Raw genomic sequence first — 23856 nt, forward strand, 5'->3', positions numbered from 1 at the left:
ATAACTCAAAGTACCTAGGGAGTCATCCAAAACTTTTCTCTGGAGGGTATTAACAAATGAACAAAAAAGTGCTGTTCAAATGGCCAAGAAAATCTAGCTATCTATACAGTTGGGATTGATAACACTGGGTCAGTCAACATCAGTAGTGTAATGAACACGAGGGGAGACAGAGAGATGGTTTCAAGCGCAGGACGCAGCAGGTGTTTATTGCAAAGGACCTGTTACGTGAATTATGTTATCAATGTTCATAAACTGAAATTCAATTAAACTGCTCAGTCTGGAACCCAGAATTTGTAAGATTATAGTTGAATGAAACAGACAGAGTCCCAGCTACAATAGCCAAAATGTTTATTCACGAGGACGTCCCAGTCCGTTGTACAAAACCATCCATTTTATACTGGCTCCTTACGCACATACCTTCACACACAAACAGCAGGTATCCTACGCACATACTGTATCACTACACAGCCGACATAGATTAGGGAGACCGTGAGAAGTACTCCCTGCCCTCTCCCAAATCTCTCATAGCCAGGTCGGCAGCGAATTTTGCTCAGACAGTCTGTGTTTAAGATACTATAAAGATATATTGTACAGATATATTGTTTTACCCTACTTCTGACTAAAACTACCCACATCATTAATTATAATTTTACTGACTATAATCAATTCCATACAATTATATGGTTTCAGGGTGGAATATTCTAATCATTAATTTAAACATTTAAATGCCATTATCAGGACCACAGGAGGAGGCAGGTAGCTGGGTCCAGGGGCAGGCCATACACAGGGAGTCCAAAAGGGCAACAGTACAGGCAGGGAAAAGGCTAGTAACGTAGTCCGGGAGATCAGGCAATAGGTAGATAACAGGAAATCCGATGGAGTGCAAAGAACTGAACTAAATAGTGTGTGATAATGACATACAGGTGTGTGAACAGGTGATTAGAATCCAGGTGATTTGGGATCTGGAGAGTGAGCTGCGTTCAGGGGATCTAGGTGTTTGAGAGTGTGGGCTGGAAAGTGAGCGGTGTTCAGGGAGATCTACGTGTTTGAGTGTGTGAGTTGGAAGCAGACGTTGCAAGTAGCTACAGTTTGATTGAAGGGATTCATAACTATTATGGTCCGTCTCCTTTCCCATACGGTTGTGTCTCAGTAGACTTGAATAAAAGCATTGTGACCATCTCAAAGAGGCTGCATCAGCATACCGAAGGATTCGTCTCCTTTCTCAAATGAAAATGAAATATTAATAATCATATCTGAGGCCCACCAGTAAGCCAGAGAGAACGGATTTTCCCCCATATCTCCCAATATATTCCTTTTGTGCCAAGGCAGCCAACAGCTGCCTCTGTGCATTGCAGATGCCTGGCTGAAGGACGAATACATTTTTTCCATTAAAAAGAAACTAAACAAACGCACTGTTCTCACACCAAAGGAAGAAAAAAAAAGTGTGTGTGAGAGAGCGAACGAGAATGAGAGAAAAAGAGAGGGAGAGAGAAAGAGAAAAAAAAAGAGATACCTGTCAATTATAAACACGCTCTTCAAAAAGCTTTTAAATCAGGAACTCTCTTTCCAAACTCTGTCACTACCGAAACAACACCAGACTCAGCTGTTTCCTCACAGCGCTGAATGGTTGTTGCTTTAGCCCCAGGGTTGATCCCTCTCCCCCAACTCCCCCTCCACCCTGCACTCTACACACACAGACTAATGGGGATTGTGGTCTGGAATAGAAAACCACAGAGCACAGAGGATACTATAAAAACAGTGCGCATTGTTTTTATAGGGATGTGTCTAGGCCCAGGCTTCCCCCTGGTGTCCAGGCCAGGCAAAGTTTTAACAGCATTCAGCATTTATACGAAGGAACGTCATCACTGGCCATCAGCTGAGGATGCATTTAATCACCACTCTTTCACTGAGGTATTTTGAAGGCATAAGACTCATGGTAAAATAGAAATGCCTTGTCCACCGTTGTACAGTAGTTATATCATGTCACTGTCAGACTCAGTGCTCAAAGTAATGTCTTTAGGGGTCTCTGTATCACGTAATATGAACCTCACCATCATGATGATAGTATGAACCTGATCAGTCTGAATTGACTGTAAGTACTTGTTATTTACTATAGTGATTGCTCTACTTCAGTGGTTTTATATCCATCGATCATCTCCTATTCTCTTTGCTTGTACACTCTCTGATGGTCCCTGACTATATACACTATGGGTAACACAACATATAGTCCTTTATGTCCTACATGGGGCAGAATTCTCAGTTCTGAAGCTAACATTGTAAGAGAGACTCAGTGACATTGACCACTGAATATGATATTGACATTATGAGATGCTTGCCATGATATTACCGCTTCAATTGCCTGACCTGTTGCTTATTTCCCATAGTTCCCGGTGGCATCACCCCTGAATCGCTGACCTTCACCCCCCTGGAGGACATGATTTTCCTCAAGTGGGAGGAGCCAGTGGAACCCAATGGTCTCATCACCCAATACGAGGTAAGGATGCTTCCCACTCTGCTCGATGCCCTCCAATCATCTTCCTCTAAACATCTCCCAAAGTTCTCAGGTTCACCCTCCTGGCCCCCATATCCTATTAGAGTTTGTAGGCATTGATTGGTGTAGTTTAGGTCAGCAAGAGCAGTGTCACAGGCATTGATTAGTATAGGTCAGTTCTAGGAGAGAAATGTCACAGAACTTTTCAAACAGAGAGTTTGAAACAAGGACAGAACAATAGCTATATTTTACAAGGGGTTGTTATTTGAGGTAATAGACACAACACAGCTGTTTGACGTTAAGATTACAGGCAGAAGCTACAGTACTGTACAGTAATTTTTTTTACAAGCTCATAGTCCAACCCACAGAGCGCTCTCTGTTTCTCTCCACGCATCTAATAGTACATCTAGAGCTGGAAAATAGTCTGGCACCTTGTCACCAAGAGAAGTTAAGAAAATAAATTATCAGCATATAGCACTGCCATGCATCATCACATTTTTCACCCTCATTTATTAGCACTAATTTATTCATGCTAATTTTGGAGTAGGTCTCTGATGAAAACAGACAATTTGTAACGTTAGTCTCGCTTTCACTCTTTTGTCTTCACCTATGGTAGGTGCTCAGTACAGTATTACCTATACCGGCCTCAAGCCTTCACCCAGCCCTCTCTCTTTCAATGTCATCTCAAGGAGGATATAATTAAATGGGATTTGTGGTTTGACATATAAAGTGGAGGCAGGGATGGATTTTCTTCCCGTAGCGTCCTGATCTCTCTGAGCTGACAAAGAGAGCTTTAGACGGAGCCACAGAAGAAATCCTCTTAATTTCTCTCCCATTAAAGCTTTGGCCTGTCTCCCTGAGCCCATCGACCGCCACGACTCCAGCCTCACAAGCCCCTTCTTGGTCCTCTTTGCTCTTTTTGAAGGCTATTATCGGCTTTTGTATTGGCTTTTTTATGAGGAACACATAGGTCTCTGTGTGTACCTTGTACAGTCATTGGCTGTCTTTACAGCTACCACGCCTGCATGGGTTCTTATAGTGCTTTTAAAATAATCTGCATAGTCAATAGTTTGGTTCAAGTCAGTGGGAAGCAAGGCGTGTCTGTGTTATTTAACATTCCCAGTTTTTACATTACTCTGATGCCACATGGGTGGAATCCCATAAGGGAGTTTGACTTGGTGGGGAAAAAAAGTTGCTTCCAACAACATCAATATTTCACACAGAACACATTTCCACATTAGCATGAATGTCCTTCAGGCTTGGCCATTACGAATGGATTAGCAAGCCAAACAAAATCATTAGCATCTTGTTATTGTGCAACCTGCAGGTTGTGAAATCTGTAAACGCACAAAACAATAACGGTTTGATAATGATTCCAATTTCATGACAAAATAACAGCATTACACTGGACTGCATCACATGTGCGTCTGCTGCTATTTCTGTCACTTTATTTCGAGTTATATGTACATGTCTACCTCAATTACCTTGTACCCCTGCACATCGACTCGGTACTAGTACCCCTTGTACATAGCCATGCTATTGTTACTCATTGTGTATCTATTATTACTTTTATTATTACATGTTTTACTTTTCTATTATTTCTCTATTTTCTTACTCTCTGCATTGTACACACTTACATTTACATTTTTACATTTAAGTCATTTAGCAGACGCTCTTATCCAGAGCGACTTACAAATTGGTGCATTCACCTTATGATATCCAGTGGAACAACCACTTTACAATAGTGCATCTAACTCTTTTAAGGGGGGGGGGGTTAGAAGGATTACTTTATCCTATCCTAGGTATTCCTTAAAGAGGTGGGGTTTCAGGTGTCTCCGGAAGGTGGTGATTGACTCCGCTGACCTGGCGTCGTGAGGGAGTTTGTTCCACCATTGGGGTGCCAGAGCAGCGAACAGTTTTGACTGGGCTGAGCGGGAACTGTACTTCCTCAGAGGTAGGGAGGCGAGCAGGCCAGAGGTGGATGAACACAGTGCCCTTGTTTGGGTGTAGGGCCTGATCAGAGCCTGAAGGTACGGAGGTGCCGTTCCCCTCACAGCTCCGTAGGCAAGCACCATGGTCTTGTAGCGGATGCGAGCTTCAACTGGAAGCCAGTGGAGAGAGCGGAGGAGCGGGGTGACGTGAGAGAACTTGGGAAAGTTGAACACCAGACGGGCTGCGGCGTTCTGGATGAGTTGTAGGGGTTTAATGGCACAGGCAGGGAGCCCAGCCAACAGCGAGTTGCAGTAATCCAGACGGGAGATGACAAGTGCCTGGATTAGGACCTGCGCCGCTTCCTGCGTGAGGCAGGGTCGTACTCTGCGAATGTTGTAGAGCATGAACCTACAGGAACGGGTCACCGCCTTGATGTTAGTTGAGAACGACAGGGTGTTGTCCAGGATCACGCCAAGGTTCTTAGCACTCTGGGAGGAGGACACAATGGAGTTGTCAACCGTGATGGCGAGATCATGGAACGGGCAGTCCTTCCCCGGGAGGAAGAGCAGCTCCGTCTTGCCGAGGTTCAGCTTGAGGTGGTGATCCGTCATCCACACTGATATGTCTGCCAGACATGCAGAGATGCGATTCACCACCTGGTTATCAGAGGGGGGAAAGGAGAAGATTAATTGTGTGTCGTCTGCATAGCAATGATAGGAGAGACCATGTGAGGATATGACAGAGCCAAGTGACTTGGTGTATAGCGAGAATAGGAGAGGGCCTAGAACAGAGCCCTGGGGGACACCAGTGGTGAGAGCACGTGGTGCGGAGACAGATTCTCGCCACGCCACCTGGTAGGAGCGACCTGTCAGGTAGGACGCAATCCAAGCGTGGGCCGCGCCGGAGATGCCCAGCTCGGAGAGGGTGGAGAGGAGGATCTGATGGTTCACAGTATCAAAGGCAGCCGATAGGTCTAGAAGGATGAGAGCAGAGGAGAGAGAGTTAGCTTTAGCAGTGCGGAGCGCCTCCGTGACACAGAGAAGAGCAGTCTCAGTTGAATGACTAGTCTTGAAACCTGACTGATTTGGATCAAGAAGGTCATTCTGAGAGAGATAGCAGGAGAGCTGGCCAAGGACGGCACGTTCAAGAGTTTTGGAGAGAAAAGAAAGAAGGGATACTGGTCTGTAGTTGTTGACACTTGTTGTTTACGAAGCAAGTGATTAATACCATTTGATAGATTTTGATTTGCAAAAAAAAATTACCAATCAGTACATTGACTTAGAGCAGCAGCACAATTTTCAAAGTCAGATGTGAATCCTCAGAGAAAGTCAATTGAGCAAAAGTTAAAGGATAGTTGCTCCACAAGTAAATAACTCATGCTCTCAGAAATAATTGCTGTATGAATCATTCTGGTGTCTTTTTTTAATCTGTCCACAGATCAGCTATCAGAGCATTGAGTCGTCTGACCCGGGAATCAACGTGCCAGGACCTAGGAGAACAGTGTCGAAGCTGAGGAACGAGACCTATCACATGTTCTCCAACCTTCACCCTGGCACCACATATCTGATTTCTGTCCGCGCCCGCACATCCAAGGGCTTCGGCCAGACCGCCCTAACTGAGATCACCACCAACATTTCAGGTGAGTGTTGGTGTGTGTGTGCACACCTGCAGGTGTGTGTGTTCACGCTTGAATGTGTGTCTATACATTTGTATTTATTGAGGATCCCCATGAGCTGCTGCCCAGGCAGCAGCTACTCTTCCTGGGGTCAAGCAACATTAAGGCAGTTACAGTGCATTCGGAAAGTATTCAGATCCCTTCCCATTTTCCACATTTTGTTACGTTACAGCCTCATTCTAAAATGGATTACATGCATTTTTCCTTATCAATCTACACACAATACCCCATGATGACAAAGCGAAAACAGTTTTTTTTTATGTTTGCAAACGTATTCAAAATATAAAGAACAGACATACCTTACTTATATCAGTTTGCAGATCTTATGCTATGAGACGAAAACATTTGCTCAGATGCATCCTGCTTCCACTGATCATCCTTGAGATGTTTCTACAACTTGATTGGAATCCACCTGTGGTAAATTCAATTGATTGGACATGATTTGGAAAGGCACACACCTGTCTTTATATGGTCCCACAGTTGACAGTGCATGTCAGAGCAAAAACCAGTTCGAAGGAATTGTCCATAGAGCTCAGAGACAGGATTGTGTCGAGGCACAGATCTGGGGAAGGGTACCAAAACATTTCTGCAGCCTTGAAGGTCCCCAAGAAGACAGTGGCCTCCATCATTCTAAAATGGAAGAAGTTTGGAACCACCCACTCTTCCTAGAGCTGGCCACCCGGCCAAACTGAGCAATCGGGGGAGAATGCCTTGGTCAGGGAGGTGACCAAGAACCCGATGGTCACCCAGAGTTCCTCTGTGGAGATGGGACAAACCTTCCAGAAGGGCAACCATCTCTTCATCACTCCACCAATCAAGCTTTTATGGTAGAGTGGCCAGACTGAATGCACTCCTCAGTAAAAGGCACATGACAGCCCGCTTGAAAAGGCACCGAAAGGACTCTCAGACCATGAGAAACAAGATTATCTGGTCAAATCAAATAAAATTGTATTGGTCACATACACATGGTTAGCAGATGTTAATGCGAGTGTAGCGAAATGCTTGTGCTTCTAGTTCCGAAAATGCAGTAATATATAACAAGTAAACTAACAAATTCACAACAACTACCTTATACACCCAAATGTAAGGGATGAATAAATACATATAAATATATGGATGAGCGATGGCCGTGCGGCATAGGCAAGATGTAGTAGATGGTATAGAACAGTATATACATATGAGATGATTGATGTAGGATAGGTAAACATTATTGAAGTGGCGTTATTTGAAGTGACTAATGATAGGCTTAGGCATGATGCAGTAGATGGTATAGAACAGTATATACATATCAGATGAGTAATGTAGGATATGTAAACATGATTAAAGTGCCGTTATTTAAGGTGACTAGTGATACCTTTATTAAGTCCATTTATTGAAGTGGCCAGAGATTTGTATCTGTATGTTGACAGCAGCCTCTCTATGTTAGTGATGGCTGTTTAACAGTCTGATGGCCTTGAGGTAGAAGCTGTTTTTCAGTCTCTCAGTCCCAGCTTTGATGCACCTGTACTGACCTCGCCTTCTGGATGATAGCGGGGTGAACAGGTAGTGGCTCAGGTGGTTGTTGTCCTTGATGATCTTTTTGGCCTTCCTGTGACATCGGGTGCTGTAGGTGTCCTGGATGGCAGGTAGTTTGCCCCCGGTGATGCGTTGTGCAGACCGCACAAACAACTGGAGAGCCTTGTGGTTAAGGGTGATGCAGCCCGACAGGATGCTTCACGATTGTGCATCTGTAAACGTTTGTGAGTTTGTGAGGAACTTAAAACTTTCCACCTTCTCCACTACTGTCCCGTCAATGTGGATGGGGGGGTGCTCCCTCTGTTGTTTCCTGAGGTCCACGATCACCTCCTTTGTTTTGTCGACGTTGATTGAGAGGTTATTTTTCTTACACCACACTCCGAGGGCCCTCACCTCCTCTCAGTAAGCCGTCTCGTCGTTGTTGGTAATCAAGCCTACCACTGTAGGGTCGTCTGCAAACATGATGATTGAGTTGGAAGCGTGCATGGCCACGCAGTGGGTGAACAGGGAGTAGAGGAGAGGGCTGAGAATGCACCCTTGTGGGGCCCCAGTGTTGAGGATCAGCGGGGTGGAAATGTTGTTTCCTACCTTCACCAAATGGGGGTGGCCCGTCAGAAAGTCCAGGACCCAGTTAGACAGGGTCGGGTCGAGATCCAGGGTCTCGAGCTTAATGACGAGTTTGGAGGGTACTATGGTTTTACATTTTGAGCTGTAGTCAATGAACAGCATTCTTACATAAGTATTCCTCTTGTCCAGATGGGATAGGGCAGTGTGCAGTGTGATGGCGATTGCATCGTCAGTGGACCTATTGGGGAGGTAAGCAAATTGGAGTGGGTCTAGGGTATCAGGTAGGGTGGAGGGGATATGCTCCTTGACTAGTCTCTCAAAGCACTTCATGATGACAGAAGTGAGTGCAACGGGGCGATAGTCATTTAGTTCAGTTACCTTAGCTTTCTTGGGAACAGGAACAATGGTGGCCATCTTGAAGCATGTGGGGACAACAGACTGGGATAAGGATTGATTAAATATGTCTGTGAACACACCAGCCAGCTGGTCTGCGCATGCTCTGAGGACGCAGCTAGGGATGCCGTCTAGGCCGGCAGCCTTGCATGGGTTAACACGTTTAAATGTTTTACTCACGTTGGCCACGGAGAAGGAGAGCCCACAGGCTTTGGTAGCGGGCCGTGTCAGTGGCACTTTATTGTCCTGAAAGCGAGCAAAGAAGTTGTTTCATTTGTCTGGGAGGAAGACATCAATGTCCGTGACAGGGCTGGTTTTCTTTTTTTAATCTGTGATTGACTGTAGACCCTGCCACATACGTCTCGTGTTTGAGCCGTTGAATTGCGACTCTACTTTGTCTCTATACTGGCTCTTTGCTTGTTTGATTGCCTTGCGGGGGGAATAGCTGCACTGTTTGTATTCGGTCATGTTTCCAGTCGCCTTGCCATGATTAAAAGTGGTGGTTTGCTCTTTCAGTTTTGCGCGAATGCTGCAATCAATCCACAGTTTCTGGTAGGAAATATTTTAATGGTCACAGTGGGTACAACATCTCCGATGCACTTGCTAATAAACTCGCTAACCGAGTCAGTGTATACATCAATATTGTTGTCTGAAGCTATCCAGAACATATCCCAGTCCACATGATCGAAGCAATCCTGAAGCGTGGAATCCGATTGGTCAGACCAGCATTGGACAGACCTGAGCATGGGCGTTTCCTGTTTTAGTTTCTATGCGGATCTGAAGATGGCACCGACAGAGATGGTCGCCTCGCTTCAGGACCTTAGGAAACTATGCAGTTATTTGTTTTTCTATGTATTATTTTATGTATTATTTCTTCCATTGTTTTCGAGGAAATCTCAAGTGTTATTACATACAGCCGGGAAGAACTATTGGATATAAAAGAGATGACAACTTACCAACATTACTACCAGGAATACGTCTTTCCTGAAGCGGATCCTTTGTTCGGACCTCCACCCTGGACATGGGATCTTATCCCAGAGGCCGACCCAAAGCCACACGGTCCCCGCAGGAGAGGCAGATGGAGCAGCCTACGGATCAGACTCAGAAGGCGAGCACACCATCCACTGCTTCCGAGCAAATTACTCGCCAATGTCCAATCTCTAGATAACAAGGTGGATGAAATTAGGGCACGAGTTGCCTTCCAGAGAGACATCAGAGATTTTAACATTCTGTTTCACGGAAACATGGCTCATGTTGTCAGAGTCGATACAGCCACTCAGTTTCTTCATGCATCACGCCGACAGAAACAAACATCTCTCTGGTAAGAAGAAGGGCGGGGGTGTATGCCTTATGATTAAAGACTCATGGTGTAATCATAACAACATACAGGAACTTAAGTCATTTTGTTCACCTGACCTAGAATTCCTTACAATCAAATGCCGACCGCATTATCTTTCAAGAGAATTATTTTCGATTATAGTCACAGCCGTGTATACCCCCCCCCCAAGCAGATACCTCGTCGGCCCTGAAAGAACCTCACTGGACTCTATGTAAACTGGAAACCGTACATCCCGAGGCTGCATTTATTGTTGCCGGGGATTTTAACAAAGCTAACCTGAGAGATAGAGTTCCTAAATTCTATCAGCATATCGAATGCGCGACACGGGCTGCTAGCGTTCTGGATCATTGCTACTCTAACTTCCGCGATGCATACAAAGCCCTCCCCCGCCCTGCCTTCGGCAAATCTGACCATGACTCCATTTTGTTGCTCCCAGTCTATAGACAGAAACTAAAAACGGAAACGCCTGTATATGGTCTGAGGAAACCAAGATTAAACTCTTTGGCCTGAATGCCAAACATCACGTCCGGAGGAAACCTGGCACCATCCCTAAGGTGAAGCATGGTTGTGGCTGCCTTATGCTGTGGGGATTTTATTCACCAGCATGGACTGGGAGACTAGTCAGGATCGAGGGAAAGATGGACGGAGCAATGTACAGGGAGACCCTTGATGAAAACCTGCTCCAGAGTGCTCAGGACCTCAGACTGGGGCAAAGGTTCACCTTCCAACAGAACAACGACCCTCAGCACACAACCAAGACAACGCAGGAGTGGCTTCGGGACAAGTCTCTGAATGTCTGAATGGCCCAGCCAGAGCCCCAACTTGAACCTGATCGAACATTTCTGGAGAGACCTGAAAGTAGCTGTGCAGCGACTCTCCCCATCCAACCTGACAGAGCTTGAGAGGATCTGCAGAGAAGAATGGGAGAAACTCCCCAAATACAGGTGTGCCAAGCTTAGAGTAGCGTCCTACTCAAGAAAAAGGATCTTCAACAAAGTACTGAGTAAAGGGTCTGAATTTTTTTGTAATACTTTTTATGTAATACTTAATAATTTTTTATTTATACATTTGCAAACATTGCTAAAACCCTGTTTTTGCTTTTTCATTATGGGGTATTGTGTGCAGATTAATGAGGGAAAAAAACTATTGAACCCATTTTAGAATAAGGCTGTAACGTAACAAACTGTGGAAAAAGTCAAGGGGTCTGAATACTTTCCGAATGCACTGTATCTACAATAAAAAATCTATGTGTACGTGTGTGTAGAGTGCGATTCCACGTGTGCCATGTCAACCTTTGCATCTAGCTTTTGCACCTGGATCAAAGTTTAACATCAACTGTCGGAGGAGATAACAGGAGTCTGTAAATACACGATATGCAAAAGTATGTGGACACCCTTTCAAATTTGTGGGTTTGGCTATTTCAGCCACATCCCATTGCTGACAGGTATATAATATTGAGCACACAGCCATAGACAAACATTGGCAGTGGAATGGCCTTACTGAAGAGCTCAGTGACTTTCAACGTGGCACTGTCATAGGATGACAACTTTCCAACGAGTCAGTTCGTCAAATGTCTTCCCTGCTAGAACTGCCCCCGTCAACTGTAAGTGCTGTTATTGTGAAGTGGAAATGTCTGGGAGCAACAATGGCTCAACCGCGAAGTGGTTGGCCACAGAAGCTCACAGAATGGCACCGCCGAGAGCTGAAGCGTGTAGCACGTAAAAACCATCTGTCCTTGGTTGCAACACTCACTACTGAGATCAAAACTACCTCTGGAAGCAACATCAGCACAAGAACTGTTCGTCAGGAGCTTCATGAAATGTGTTTCTAGCCACACACAAGCCAAAGATCACCATGCGCAATGCCAAGCATTGGCTGAAGTGGTGTAAAGCATGCTGCTATTGGGTTCTGGAGCAGTGGGAACGCGTACTCTGGAGTGATGAATCACACTTCACCATTTGTATTTGTATTTATTATGGATCCCCATTAGCTGCTGCTAAGGCAGCTGCTGCTAAGCTACTCTTCCTGGGGTCTGGCAAAATGAAGGCAGTTATACAATATTAAAAACATTACAATACATTCGTAACACATTTCATAAAACACCATCTGGCATTCCGACGGACGAATCAGGGTTTGGCAGGTGCCAGGAGACCGCTACCTGCCCAGAATGCATATTACCAACTGTTAAGTTTGGTGGAGGAGGAATAATGGTCTGGGGCTGTTTTTCATGGTTCTGTCTAGACCCCTTAGTTCCAGTGAAGGGGAATGTTAACGCTACAGCATACTGTACAATGACATTCTAGACGATTCTGTGCTTCCAACTTTGTGGCAACAGTTTGGGGAAGGCCCTTTCCTGTTTCAGCATGACAATGCCCCCGTGCACAACGTGAGGTCCATATAGAAATGGTTTGTCAAGATTGGTGTGGAAGAACTTGACTGGCCTGCATAGAGCCCTGACCTCAACCCCATCAAACACCTTTGGGAAGAATTGGAATGCCGACTGCCAGCCAGGCCTAATCACCCAACATCAGTATCCGACCTCACTGATGCTCATGGCTGAATGGAAGTCCCCGCAGAAATGTTCCAACATCTAGTGGAAAGTTCTCCCAGAGGAGTGGAGGCTGTACTACCACTCCCATCCTCTCAAAAGGAGTGACACCCTTTCATCGCACACAACAAAGCACAAAGAGCAGAGGGGAAACAACGGTTGTTATTTGTAAGGATAGATGCAGTGCTATCTTCATGGGACCATGCAGCATCTCCCAGCTGAGAGAGAGACAGACTCTGAGCTTATTACTGAAGAAGGAAATCCATCCCTGTTGTTCTATTCACTTTTAATGATGCATGTTTCCCTGTGTAAAAAGGCAGGAATAAAAACACCTCAGAGGAAACCTCAATACAGCTCTCTCTCTCTTTCGCTCTCTCGCTCGCTCTCTCTCTCTCTCTCTCTCTTTCTCTCAGTGGGTGTATGAGTGTGTCTCCATGCAAAGGAGAGTACTGAGAGTTCTTTAATTATAGATATACTGCTTAATCACTCCTTGGCGGCTGTACGTCAGACAGGGACCTGCTGGTACGTGGCCAGAGAGAGAGTCCAAAAGCCCTTATGTATCATCCTTCCCCTCAGAACAGCAGAACATTCACATGTACTGAGCATCTCTCATTGCTACACTGACAACTATAGCTTATAGCGCCTATAACGAACTCCACATAATGTGCGTGCACCCCTGCTAAGACAGCTACAGAGCCTGCCATCTAGTCTACAGTCTTACAGAGTGAACTACCACAGAACACACAATGAACTGAACACAACCCTCAAGCTAATTCTTACTTTATCTCCATTGAGCTTACCCCAATAAAGCCCCTCAAAACCTACTCCCAACCGACCAACACCTTGCTGACAACAAACACCTCACAGACTCTTCATAGCACGCTAGAGCTTTTATATTACGTGTGAATAAAATAAGCACACACTTATTAAACGCCTCGGTTTATTTCAGCTAGTTGCTATTTTCCAAACCCAATTTTTTTATACCATAATTGTTGATTCCTCCGTAATAGTTTGCCTTTCCTCCCCATCACTAATTGACTAGGGATATTATAGACACGCCGTGCAGAAGGAGGCATCTCCTGGGAGAAACGCAGCTTTGGCCAAATCCCTTTAAATGAGAAGCTCCTACTATTTGTCCTGCATTTCCATGACTTTTAATTGCACTCGGTATCCAAGACAACCAGAACATAGGGACATTCGGGAGGGACATTTCTGTGCGAACGGGACTCACAAGAGTCAATGGGGCTGCAGACCTTTTATGAGAGAATAGGGAAAGAGGCTGTATGTTTATTAGATAGGATGTGTGGATGGACACAGCTCAGCTGCTTTTAAAGGGGACTGATGAAGGATGTGTCTGTGTGCGTGCGTGTATGTCTGCGTGTGTGTGTGAGTGTGTGGTTTGAGAGTATGTGTGTGTTAAAGTGTGTGTAAGAGCATGTGTATAAGTACGTGTGTGTGCTTATGTATATTATCTTGTTTATTACAAGGACAGTCTAATTGCAATATAATATAACTGTGTCTGTACTCCTGTGCTCTGTCTCCTCAGCTCCTATGTTTGACTATGGAGACATGCCGTCCCCTCTGAGTGAAACAGAGAGCACGATCACTGTGTTGCTTCGCCCCGCCCTGGGCAGGGGAGCACCCGTCAGGTGAGAACACAACAGACACACAGATTTGATTTGATATATAAGATTTATAGACGTTAGCTGTCACATTTACAGCACATACATAGTATTTTCCAATGCCCCTATATGATCAAACTTAAAGAGAAACATCTTACAATAATTTTTACCAACCTCTTGTATTGTGCTCTGTGTCCACCAGTACGTACCAGGTTGTGGTAGAGGAGGAGAGTGGCAGGAAGGTGAAGAGGGAACTGGGGGTTCAGGACTGTTTCCCTCTGCCTATGTCCCATGGGGAGGCCCAAGCCAGAGGGACCCCCCACTACTACACGGCCGAGCTGCCTCCCAGCAGCCTGCCTGAAGCCAGCCCCTTCACAGTGGGGGACAACCACACCTACAATGGCTACTGGAACACCCCGCTGGACCCCCGCAAGAGCTACCTCGTCTACTTCCAGGCCATGAGCAACTTCAGAGGGGTGAGTACAGGGCTTGAAGAAGGCTGTGGCTGATTTCCAGATCAACCACTAGCCCCTAGGCGATCTGAGAGTATGGGTAGGTAAGCAAAAGGTCGTTATCAATTAAATGTCACAATACAGTTTAGAGCGTTTGATTTGGCTGCTGGGAGACCCCCTGCTTGTTTAAAAGCATTGACAACTACCTGACGTTTTCAAGGGATTTTTAAATAAATGTTGTAACTATTTGGTTTTAATATCATCACCTCTTGAAGAGCATAGTCAGAGCTATACATTTCCGATTATTTTACATTTAGCTCTATGATCAGAATTATACGACAAGTAACTCATGCTTTTCATGATCAGTAAACATCATGTACTATATTCAGATACGTGAGGGTAACCTATCCAAATAGCTAGCTAGCTACGCAAACAACGTGTCATTTAGCTTGCTTCATCAGAGATTAGGCTTTTGGAAAGAGTTTGGCATGGGCAAATCACTTGTCAGAAAATGTAAGAGACATGGCGTGGCTAATCTCAGTGCGAAGGCTCCCGGTGAGAGTAGTAGTCCAATGGAGCTCTTATGTTAAAACCAAAAAATGCCCAATGCCATCATGCACTGATTATAAAACACTTCTTAAAAAAATTAAATAGATGAGTTTATACATTTTACCCCCTTTTAAAGCGGATGTTGTTTAAATTTTTTTTATAGTTTTTTGTCGGACTGCTGTCATCACCACTATAGATGGCAAGCAAATCAAACAATATTTGGATATAGCCATCTAGTTTATCCCCTGAAAGTTTGTTTGTTAACTAGCCATATTGAAGAGATCTGTTATTAGCTAGCAAACAGACACTATTAAAAGGGCTTGGGAACAAGAACTTGGTTCAGAAATCTCAAATGAGGACTGGGTAGAAGCTCTCAGATGAGGACTGGGTAGAAGCTCTCAGGAATATAAACCACAGTTCAGTGAATGCCAGACACAACATTGTACAGTTTAAGGTGATACACAGGTTACATTACTCAAAAGTGAAACTGCATACAATATTCCCGGACACCTCACCACTGTGTGAGAGGTGCAAGCAGGATGAGGGGACGTTGACCCACTTATTTTGGACATGTCCTAAGTTACATGCTTACTGGGCTCTCATTTTTGATTACTTATCTAAAACCTTTGATAGAGTTATAGCCCCAGACCCATTGATCGCTCTGTTTGGTACAGTTGATGGGAATAACCAGGAGGGGAAGTACTCTTTGTACTCTATTAGCTAAAAGGCTCATATTGCAATTTTGGAAATTGGAGACTGTACCTAACTTTGAAATGTGGGTACGGGATTTAGGAAATGTAATACATATGGAAAAGATTCGATACAATACCTCCAATAGAAGTCCAATGTTTTACTAAATAAGGCAGCCGATACTGGATAAATGGTCTAGTCCCTTTTTCATAAATAGGTTGATGAAATGCTGTTACTCTGTGCTGCACTCCACTCAATACACTGCTTGTAATGACTATATGCTGTCTTCTTATATATGTACCACCTAATAGGATTTAGTTTTATTTTGTGTATGTGTGAGTTAAGTTTTGTTTTGTCCTCTAAATTGGCCATCCCATTCAACAGTACAATGAATGTCAATGTTTGTATCGCTGTCTTTTTTAATTTTTAATTTATTGGAAAATAATAAACATGTAATAAAAAAGAAAAAGAAAACGAAAAACGAGATTTAATGACTCCAACCTAAGTGTATGTAAACTTCCGACTTCAACTGTATCTTTATGTCCTCCTTTCTGACTGCTGATGCGCTCTGTGCAGGGAGTGAGGAACGTTGACAGGAGGCCTGCTCAATTAAAGCCATGAAGGCATATCATTCTGTCGTATCCCAGGTAAACTTTCCCTCCAGAAAGAAACAATCAGATTAGCAGCCCAATAATACAGTTTAAAGTGAGGAAGGCCAAAGCCCCCCTCTATCTTGTACTTACATAAATGCTTCTATGAAATTCTGGCTGCCTTGTTATCACATAAAAATGGAATTACTATTGAATCCAGTTTCTTAAAATAGCGTTGTGGTATGAAATTGGGTAGACATTGGAAGAGGTAAAGAAACCTGGGTAGGACAACCATTTTAATAGCGTTTATACGACCAACCAAGGAGATAGGCAGCGTTTTCCAAAAATCTATAGTTTAAGCTGATAAATTGTCATGTCTCAATTCGTTTTCAATAACTGATCAAGTTTTCTTGTCACTACAATGCCAAGGCTTGTGAACGTGTCCATCACTGTTCTAAATGGGGTCGATTACAGAAATTGCATATCCACAGGCCGTGATATCGGCATCAATTCACTTTTTTGCCAGTTTATCTTGTAGCCAGAGAAGAAGCCGAATGTATTTATCAAGTTAAGTAAGGGGGGAATAGAAGTTTTAGGCTTGGATAAAAACAAAAGAGCATTGTCTGCATATAGGGACATTTTGTGCTGCGTGTCTTTTATTTTAACCGGAGCTATATCGACACATGCACGAATGAGAGTAGCACAGTGTTCCATGGCTATAGCGAAGAGAGAAGGCGAAATAGGGCACACCTGTCGGCAGCCCTTGAACAGGCAGAATGACTGCGACATTTCCTGACTGGTTACCACGGACGCCATTGGGTGTGCATAAATTATTCTTATCCAATTAATAAATTCCTTTCCAAACCAGAAATGATCCAGAATCGACATCATATACTTCCACTCAATCTGATCAAACTCCTTTTCTGCAGTCAAGAGCAATTACCACTGCCTCAACTTTATGATCATGATATATTACGTTAAAAAGGCATCTCAAATTGTAGTATGCAGTTGAAGTCGGATGTTTACATACACCTTAGCCAAATACATTTAAACTCAGTTTTTTCACAATTCCTGACATTTAATCCTAATAAAAATTCCATGTCTTAGGTCAGTTAGGATCACCAATTTAATTTAAGAATGTGAAATGTCAGAATAATACTGGAGAGAATGATTTATTTCAGCTTTTATTTCTTTCATCACATTCCCAGTGGGTCAGAAGTTTACATACACTCAATTAGTATTTGGTAGCATTGCCTTTAAATTGTGTAACTTGGGTCAAACGTTGCGGGTAGCCTTCCACAAGCTTCCCACAATAAGTTGGGTGAATTTTGGCCCATTCCTCCTGACAGAGCTGGTGTAACTGAGTCAGGTTTATAGGCCTCCTTGCTCGCACATGCTTTTTCACAAATGTTTAATAGGATTTAGGTCAGGGCTTTGTGATGGCCACTCCAATACCTTGACTTTGTTGTCCTTAAGCCATTTTGCCACAACTTTGGATGTATGCTTGGGGTCATTGTCCATTATCCACTTAATTTCCCAGCCTGATGATGCCATCTATTTTGTGAAGTGCACCAGGCCCTCCAGCAGAAAAGCACCCCCACAACATGATGCTGCCATCCCCGTGCTTCACGGTTGGGATGTTGTTCTTCGGCTTGCAAGCCTCCCCCTTTTTCCTCCAAACATAACAATGGTCATTATGGCCAAACAGTTATATTTTTGTTAATCAGACCAGAGGTAATTTCTCCAAAAAGTATGATCTTTGTCCCTATGTGCAGTTGCAAACCGTGGTCTGGCTTTTTTATGGCGGTTTTGGAGCAGTGGCTTCTTCCTTGCTGAGTGGCCTTTCAGGTTATATCAATATAGGACCTGTTTTACTGTGGATATAGATACTTTTGTACCTGTTTCCTCCAGCATCTTCACAAGGTCCTTTGCTGTTGTTCTGGGATTGTCACGCCCTGGCCATAGAGGCTTTTATTCTCTATTTTGGTTAGGCCAGGGAGTGACTAGGGTGGGCATTCTAGTTTCTTTATTTCTATGTTTTCTATTTCTTTGTGTTTGGCCGGGTGTGGTTCTCAATCAGAGGCAGCTGTCTATCGTTGTCTCTGATTGAGAACCATACTTAGGTATCCCTTTTTTCCACCTGTCTTTGTGGGAAGTTGACTTTGTTTAGGGCACATAGCCTTTAGCTTCACGGTTTGTTTTTGTAGTGTTTATTGTTTTGTTCGGCTTCATTTTTATTAAATAAAAGAAAATGTACGCTCACCACGCTGCACCTTGGTCCTCTTCTTTTAACGGCCGTGACAGGGATTGATTTGCACTGTTCGCGCCAAAGTACGTTAATCTCTAGGAGACAGAACGCATCTCCTTCCTGAACGGTATGATGGCTGTGTGGTCCCATGGTGTTTATACTTGCGTACTATTGTTTGTACAATATGAAAGTGGTACCTTCAGGCGTTTGGAAATTGCTCCCAAGGATTAACCAGACTTGTGGAGGTCTACAATTGTTTTTCTGAGGTCTTGGCTGATTTCTTATGATTTTCTCATGATGTCAAGCAAGTAGACACTGAGTTTGAAGGTAAGCCTTGAAATACATCCACAGGTACACCTCCATTTGTCTCAAATTTTGTCAATTAGCCTATCGGAAGCTTTTAAAGCCATGACATAATTTTCTGGAATTTTCCAAGCTGTTTAAAGGCAGAGTCAACTTAGTGTATGTAAACTTCTGACCCACTGGAATTGTGATACAGTGAATTATAAGTGAAATAATCTGTCTGTAAACAATTGTTGGAAAAATTACTTGTTTCATGCACAAAGTAGATGTGCTAATCGACTTTCCAAAACTATAGTTTGTTCACAAGACATTTGTGGAGTGGTTGAAAAACGAGTTTTAATGACTCCAACCTAAGTGTATGTAAATTTCCGACTTCAACTGTAGCTCTGAGTAAAATTGCGCAAAGCATTTATTAATATCCTGCGGATCTGTTACTATTTTACCCTTCTTGCCTTTTATTTTGTGAGTAGCTCTAGATGCCTGTACATGCCTTAGCCGTCTTGCTAATCATTTATGTGGTTTGTCACCCAGTTCAAAATAACTTTGTTGCCTTCTAGCAAGTAAAGAGCCCACCCGTTTCGAAAAGATGGTATTGTATTCATATTTCAACTTTGTGATCTTCTCAAGGACTGCATTCGAGGAATTTGTCCTAAAAACGTTATCCTGTTCCCCTAACTCTCTTTCAATTTCTCTCAGCCTAGTATTGGCGCGTTTATCTCTCTGATGTATAAGAAATAATGTAACCTCTAATCACAGCCTTTAGAGATTCCCAAAGGGTGGATTCGTCAACATCACTCGTGTCGTTAGCTCTGAGGAAAAAGTCAATCTGCTCCTTCAAATACTGACAACAAGTCTCATCTTTCAACAAGTATGCGTCTAAGCGCCACGGTCGTCGACCTTTCGACATGTTGTCGAGTTTCAGCACCATGGACAGAGGAGAGTTGTCCGTAATTAGAACAGGGTGATAGGTAGTCCAACAAAAAAATTGTCAATTCTGGAATATGATTTATGAACTGATGAAAAGAAAGAATAATCCCTGTCTGTTGGGTGCGTCAGTCTCCAAATATCGACAATGTTAAGGTTTGTCATCAATGTATTTAGACAGACACTGGCATTTGATTGTTGAAGTGACCTTGATAGCTGTTTATCTAAAAGAGGATCTAACATACAGTTAAAGTCACCTTCAGCAATAAAACTTGAATCTGAGATATTTGGTATGGCCTTAAATACCCTTTGAAAGAATTATGGGATCATCGAAGTTGGGTCCATATAAATTGACCAAGGTTATTGGTTTCAATTTCAGTGTACCGGCCACAATAATATACCGACCATTAGGATCTGAAATCGAGGATGAGTAAACGAAAGGAATGTTTTTCCTTATCAGGATTGCTATCCCTCTCGCTTTTGCATCAAAATTAGACTGGTATATCTGACCGATCCAGCCGACTCGTAGCTTGGCCTGAGTGGAGCGTTGAATATGAGTTTCTTGAAGAAGCACTATGTCAGCGCCCAGTGATTTAAGATGAGAAAAAACCTTAGCTCGTTTCACGACATGACCTAAGCCATTACACTTCCAGCTGACTATCTTTATTCCACCAGGTCTACTCTGTGCTCGGTGACTATGTGGCATTTCTTATTTTAGAGCAAATTGTTGCTGTCATACAAAACCCAAAAGAAAAACATCCTGCTGTGCGGGAGCTTGTCATGCCACCTGTATTAAATGCGAACATAAAACACAGACCTCATCCCCCCTCCTGTCCCTTTACTGAGTGACTTCCCCAAACTAAGCACTCCTTGGCTAACACACAAACCTTAGGGTGTCTAGACATACAGCTTGAACTAACTCGTCATCTATAGATTCTCCGCACATAAACAAATATTAAATAACACTTAACTCTCACGTTAGGGGGTGAGTGGCGCTAAAACATGATAGGCTAAACTATGCTATATAAGCCATAACATCTCACCCATATATAAGTCCCAATTTCTGATCTTCTGATCGAAAAGACATAGGCAGGAAATTCAAACGCATTCCTGGCCTGTATTTGGCGATTTAGCCGGTCGACACAGCCATTCTGTATTCTCAGCCAGGGAGCTTGCTTGACAAGAACAGAACGGCCTCTTATGGGTTGTCAAACGTACGTGTTGGTCCATCGATTGTCACCTGTTGGCCGCCCTGCATTTCTTGAACAACTCATCATACTCTTTCCGTTGGTTCCTAACCTCCAAAGTAAGATCTGGGTGGAAAGACATCCTGGCTCCGTTGTAGTTAAGGGGGAACTTTTGACTAGCCAGCTTGAGGATGAGATCCCTGGTCTCGGGATAGTGCAGCCGTGCGATGAATGGCCTTGGTGGCGCGCCCTTGGCCGGCTTCGTTGCCTGTAATCTGTGTGCGCGGTCCATCAGGATGGCCGTTTTGAAGTGTTCACTCCCCAGCAATGCCATCATCCCCGAGACCAATTCCGTGGGTTTTCCTTTCTCAGTGTCCTCCTGGATCCCAAATATTCGGATGTTCTGGCGTCTAGAATGCGACTCGAGCATTTCCAATCGGGCTTTCAGGGTTTTGTTGTCATTTTTCTTTACGTTGTACACTGTTTCTCTGTTTCACCCTGCCCTTAGTTACCTTCACAGTTTCAGTCAAAGTCCCAATACTCTTTGAGATATCAGCCAACCTTGTGTCCACCTTCTTGCCGAGTGAGTTTATAGCAGACAGTAGGTCACTTTGAGTAGGTTCTGTGGGGAACTCTTGGGAGCTAACGTTAGCATCTTCAGCTAACTCCTCGTGGGTCGGCGATGTTGAAATTGGTTCGTTGTCTATCTCCTTCAAATGATCTTGTTTAGTGCCCCCTTTTTTGGTGTCATACTGCCTTACAATGTTTGAAGTTATAGGTTGTGAGAGATGAAGATAAATATAAATTTATTTCAAAATTGAGAGGAGCTCTAGCAAAGCACATCTACTCCATAGCACGCTCTCTAGCTCACCCCCTAAAACTTGTTTTTCAACCACTCCACAAATTTCTTGATAACAAACTATAGTTTTGGCAAGTCGGTTAGGACATCTACTTTGCATGACACAAGTAATTTTTCCAACAATTGTTTACAGACAGATTATTTCACTTATAATTCACTGTATCACACTTCCAGTGGGTCAGAAGTTTACATACTGTGCCTTTAAACAGCTTGGACAATTCCAGAAAATGATGTCATGGCTTTAGAAGCTTCTGATAGGCTAATTGACAGAATTTGAGTCAATTGGAGCTGTATGGCATCATGAGGATGGAAAAGTATGTGTATATATTGAAGAAACATCTCAAGACATCAGTCAGGAAGTTAAAGCTTGGTCGCAAATGGGTCTTCCAAATGGACAAAGACCCCAAGCATACTTCCGAAGTTGTGACAAAATGGTTTAAGGATAACAAAGTCAAGGTTTTGGAGTGGCCATCACAAAGCCCTGACCTCAATCCTATAGAAAATGTGTGGGCAGAACTGAAAAAGAGTGTGCGAGCAAGGAGGCCTACAAACCTAACTCAGTTTCACGAGCTCTGTCAGGAGTAATGGGCCAAAATTCACCCAACTTATTGTGGGAAGCTTGTGGAAGGCTACCCGAAACGTTTGACCCAAGTTACACAATTTAAAGGCACTGCTACCAAATACTAATTGAGTGTATGTAAACTTCTGACCCACTGGGAATGTGATGAAAGAAATAAAAGCTGAAATAAATCATTCTCTCTACTATTATTCAGACAATACACATTCTTAAAGTAAAGTGGTGATCCTATTTTCACTAGGATTAAATGTCAGGAATTGTGAAAAACTGAGTTTAAAAGTATTTGGCTAAGTTGTATGTAAAATTCCGACTTCCAACTGTAGCTCTTCCGGCTCTGTATGGGGAGCTCTCGGTTGGCGCCGCAGTTTGAAAGTGTGTGCGCAAAGCTGCAGAATACTTGTTTATTTTCAGCGTGCTTAGTTTGTAAAGTGTTTAACTCGATCATTGGTGTTTCCGCTCTAGGCCATGGTTCTTATCTTTTGGGACCGAACCGGTTATTGATCGCATGGATTAGTTGCGAAGCTTTGACATACAAACCATCAGACGGACAGACAGTGCAACTGCAAGCCTGAAGTCAACAGCTAAGACCCCCCCCCCCCCCCCTCTCTCCCCTCTATCGCTCCAGTGCTTTCCACTGCAGAAGACTTTCTTATTTTTCAATGCGCTTCCCTTTGACGCTCAATGTCGCTGGACTATTATTGCCCTGCCAGACATATTTGGGTTGACATTTTATTAAAGGGAGGTTGCTTGCGAGTTTATTGTGTATTGTTATTTGAACTGTATTGATGTGGTGTGGTACTATTGACTATTTATTATTGCAAATCCTCTAATGTTGATGACTGGGTTCTTTCTCGTCAATGGTTTCTATGAAGTTGCCGTTAAATTGCTCCGCCATTATAGTATGAGGTATTATTAGTTGGGTTACCCCTGTGGTGTGGTGTGTGTTTTATATGGGGTGTCTTTTCTCTCCACTGACTATCTGGCAAACCAGCTACACTCTAGGCAGTCTATTCAGCTGATGTGTGTGTGTCTGGTAGTGGTACTCCATCTATGCTACTCTTTTCCTTTCGGCAGGGTTAATACCTGCCTGGCGCCCGAGCAAAATCTTTATATTTACCCCTCTCTAACAATACCGCTACACTGTGTAATGTAAAGCCAGAAGAAGTCTATGGCAGGGTCACTCATGGGATATACATTGCCTTCGGAAAGTATTCAGACCCCTTGACCTTTTACACATTTGGTTACGTTACAGCCTTCTTCTAAAATGGATTAGCAATCTAGACACAATACCCCATAATGACAAAATGAAAACAGGTTTTTAGAAATGTTTGCATATATATTAAAATAAAAAAACAGATACATATGTATTCAGACTTTATGCTGTGAGACTCTAAA

The 23856-nt window shown here is 43.5% G+C and overlaps 1 protein-coding gene across 8 annotated transcripts in view; it reads left to right on the top strand.

Moving 5' to 3' along the window:
• ptprub (protein tyrosine phosphatase receptor type Ub) overlaps positions 1 to 23856 on the top strand; it is a 341711-nt gene that overhangs the window by 207676 nt on the left and 110179 nt on the right. For all 8 annotated transcript variants that reach the window (XM_071384254.1, XM_071384256.1, XM_071384252.1 and 5 more), the window contains exons 9-12: positions 2385 to 2494; positions 5861 to 6062; positions 14007 to 14109; positions 14285 to 14558. In XM_071384254.1, coding sequence (XP_071240355.1) covers positions 2385 to 2494; positions 5861 to 6062; positions 14007 to 14109; positions 14285 to 14558 — 689 coding nt within the window. The remainder of the gene's footprint in view (positions 1 to 2384; positions 2495 to 5860; positions 6063 to 14006; positions 14110 to 14284; positions 14559 to 23856) is intronic.

This window comes from Salvelinus alpinus, chromosome 35, assembly GCF_045679555.1.
Source record: "Salvelinus alpinus chromosome 35, SLU_Salpinus.1, whole genome shotgun sequence".
NCBI classification, from domain to species: Eukaryota; Metazoa; Chordata; class Actinopteri; order Salmoniformes; family Salmonidae; genus Salvelinus; species Salvelinus alpinus.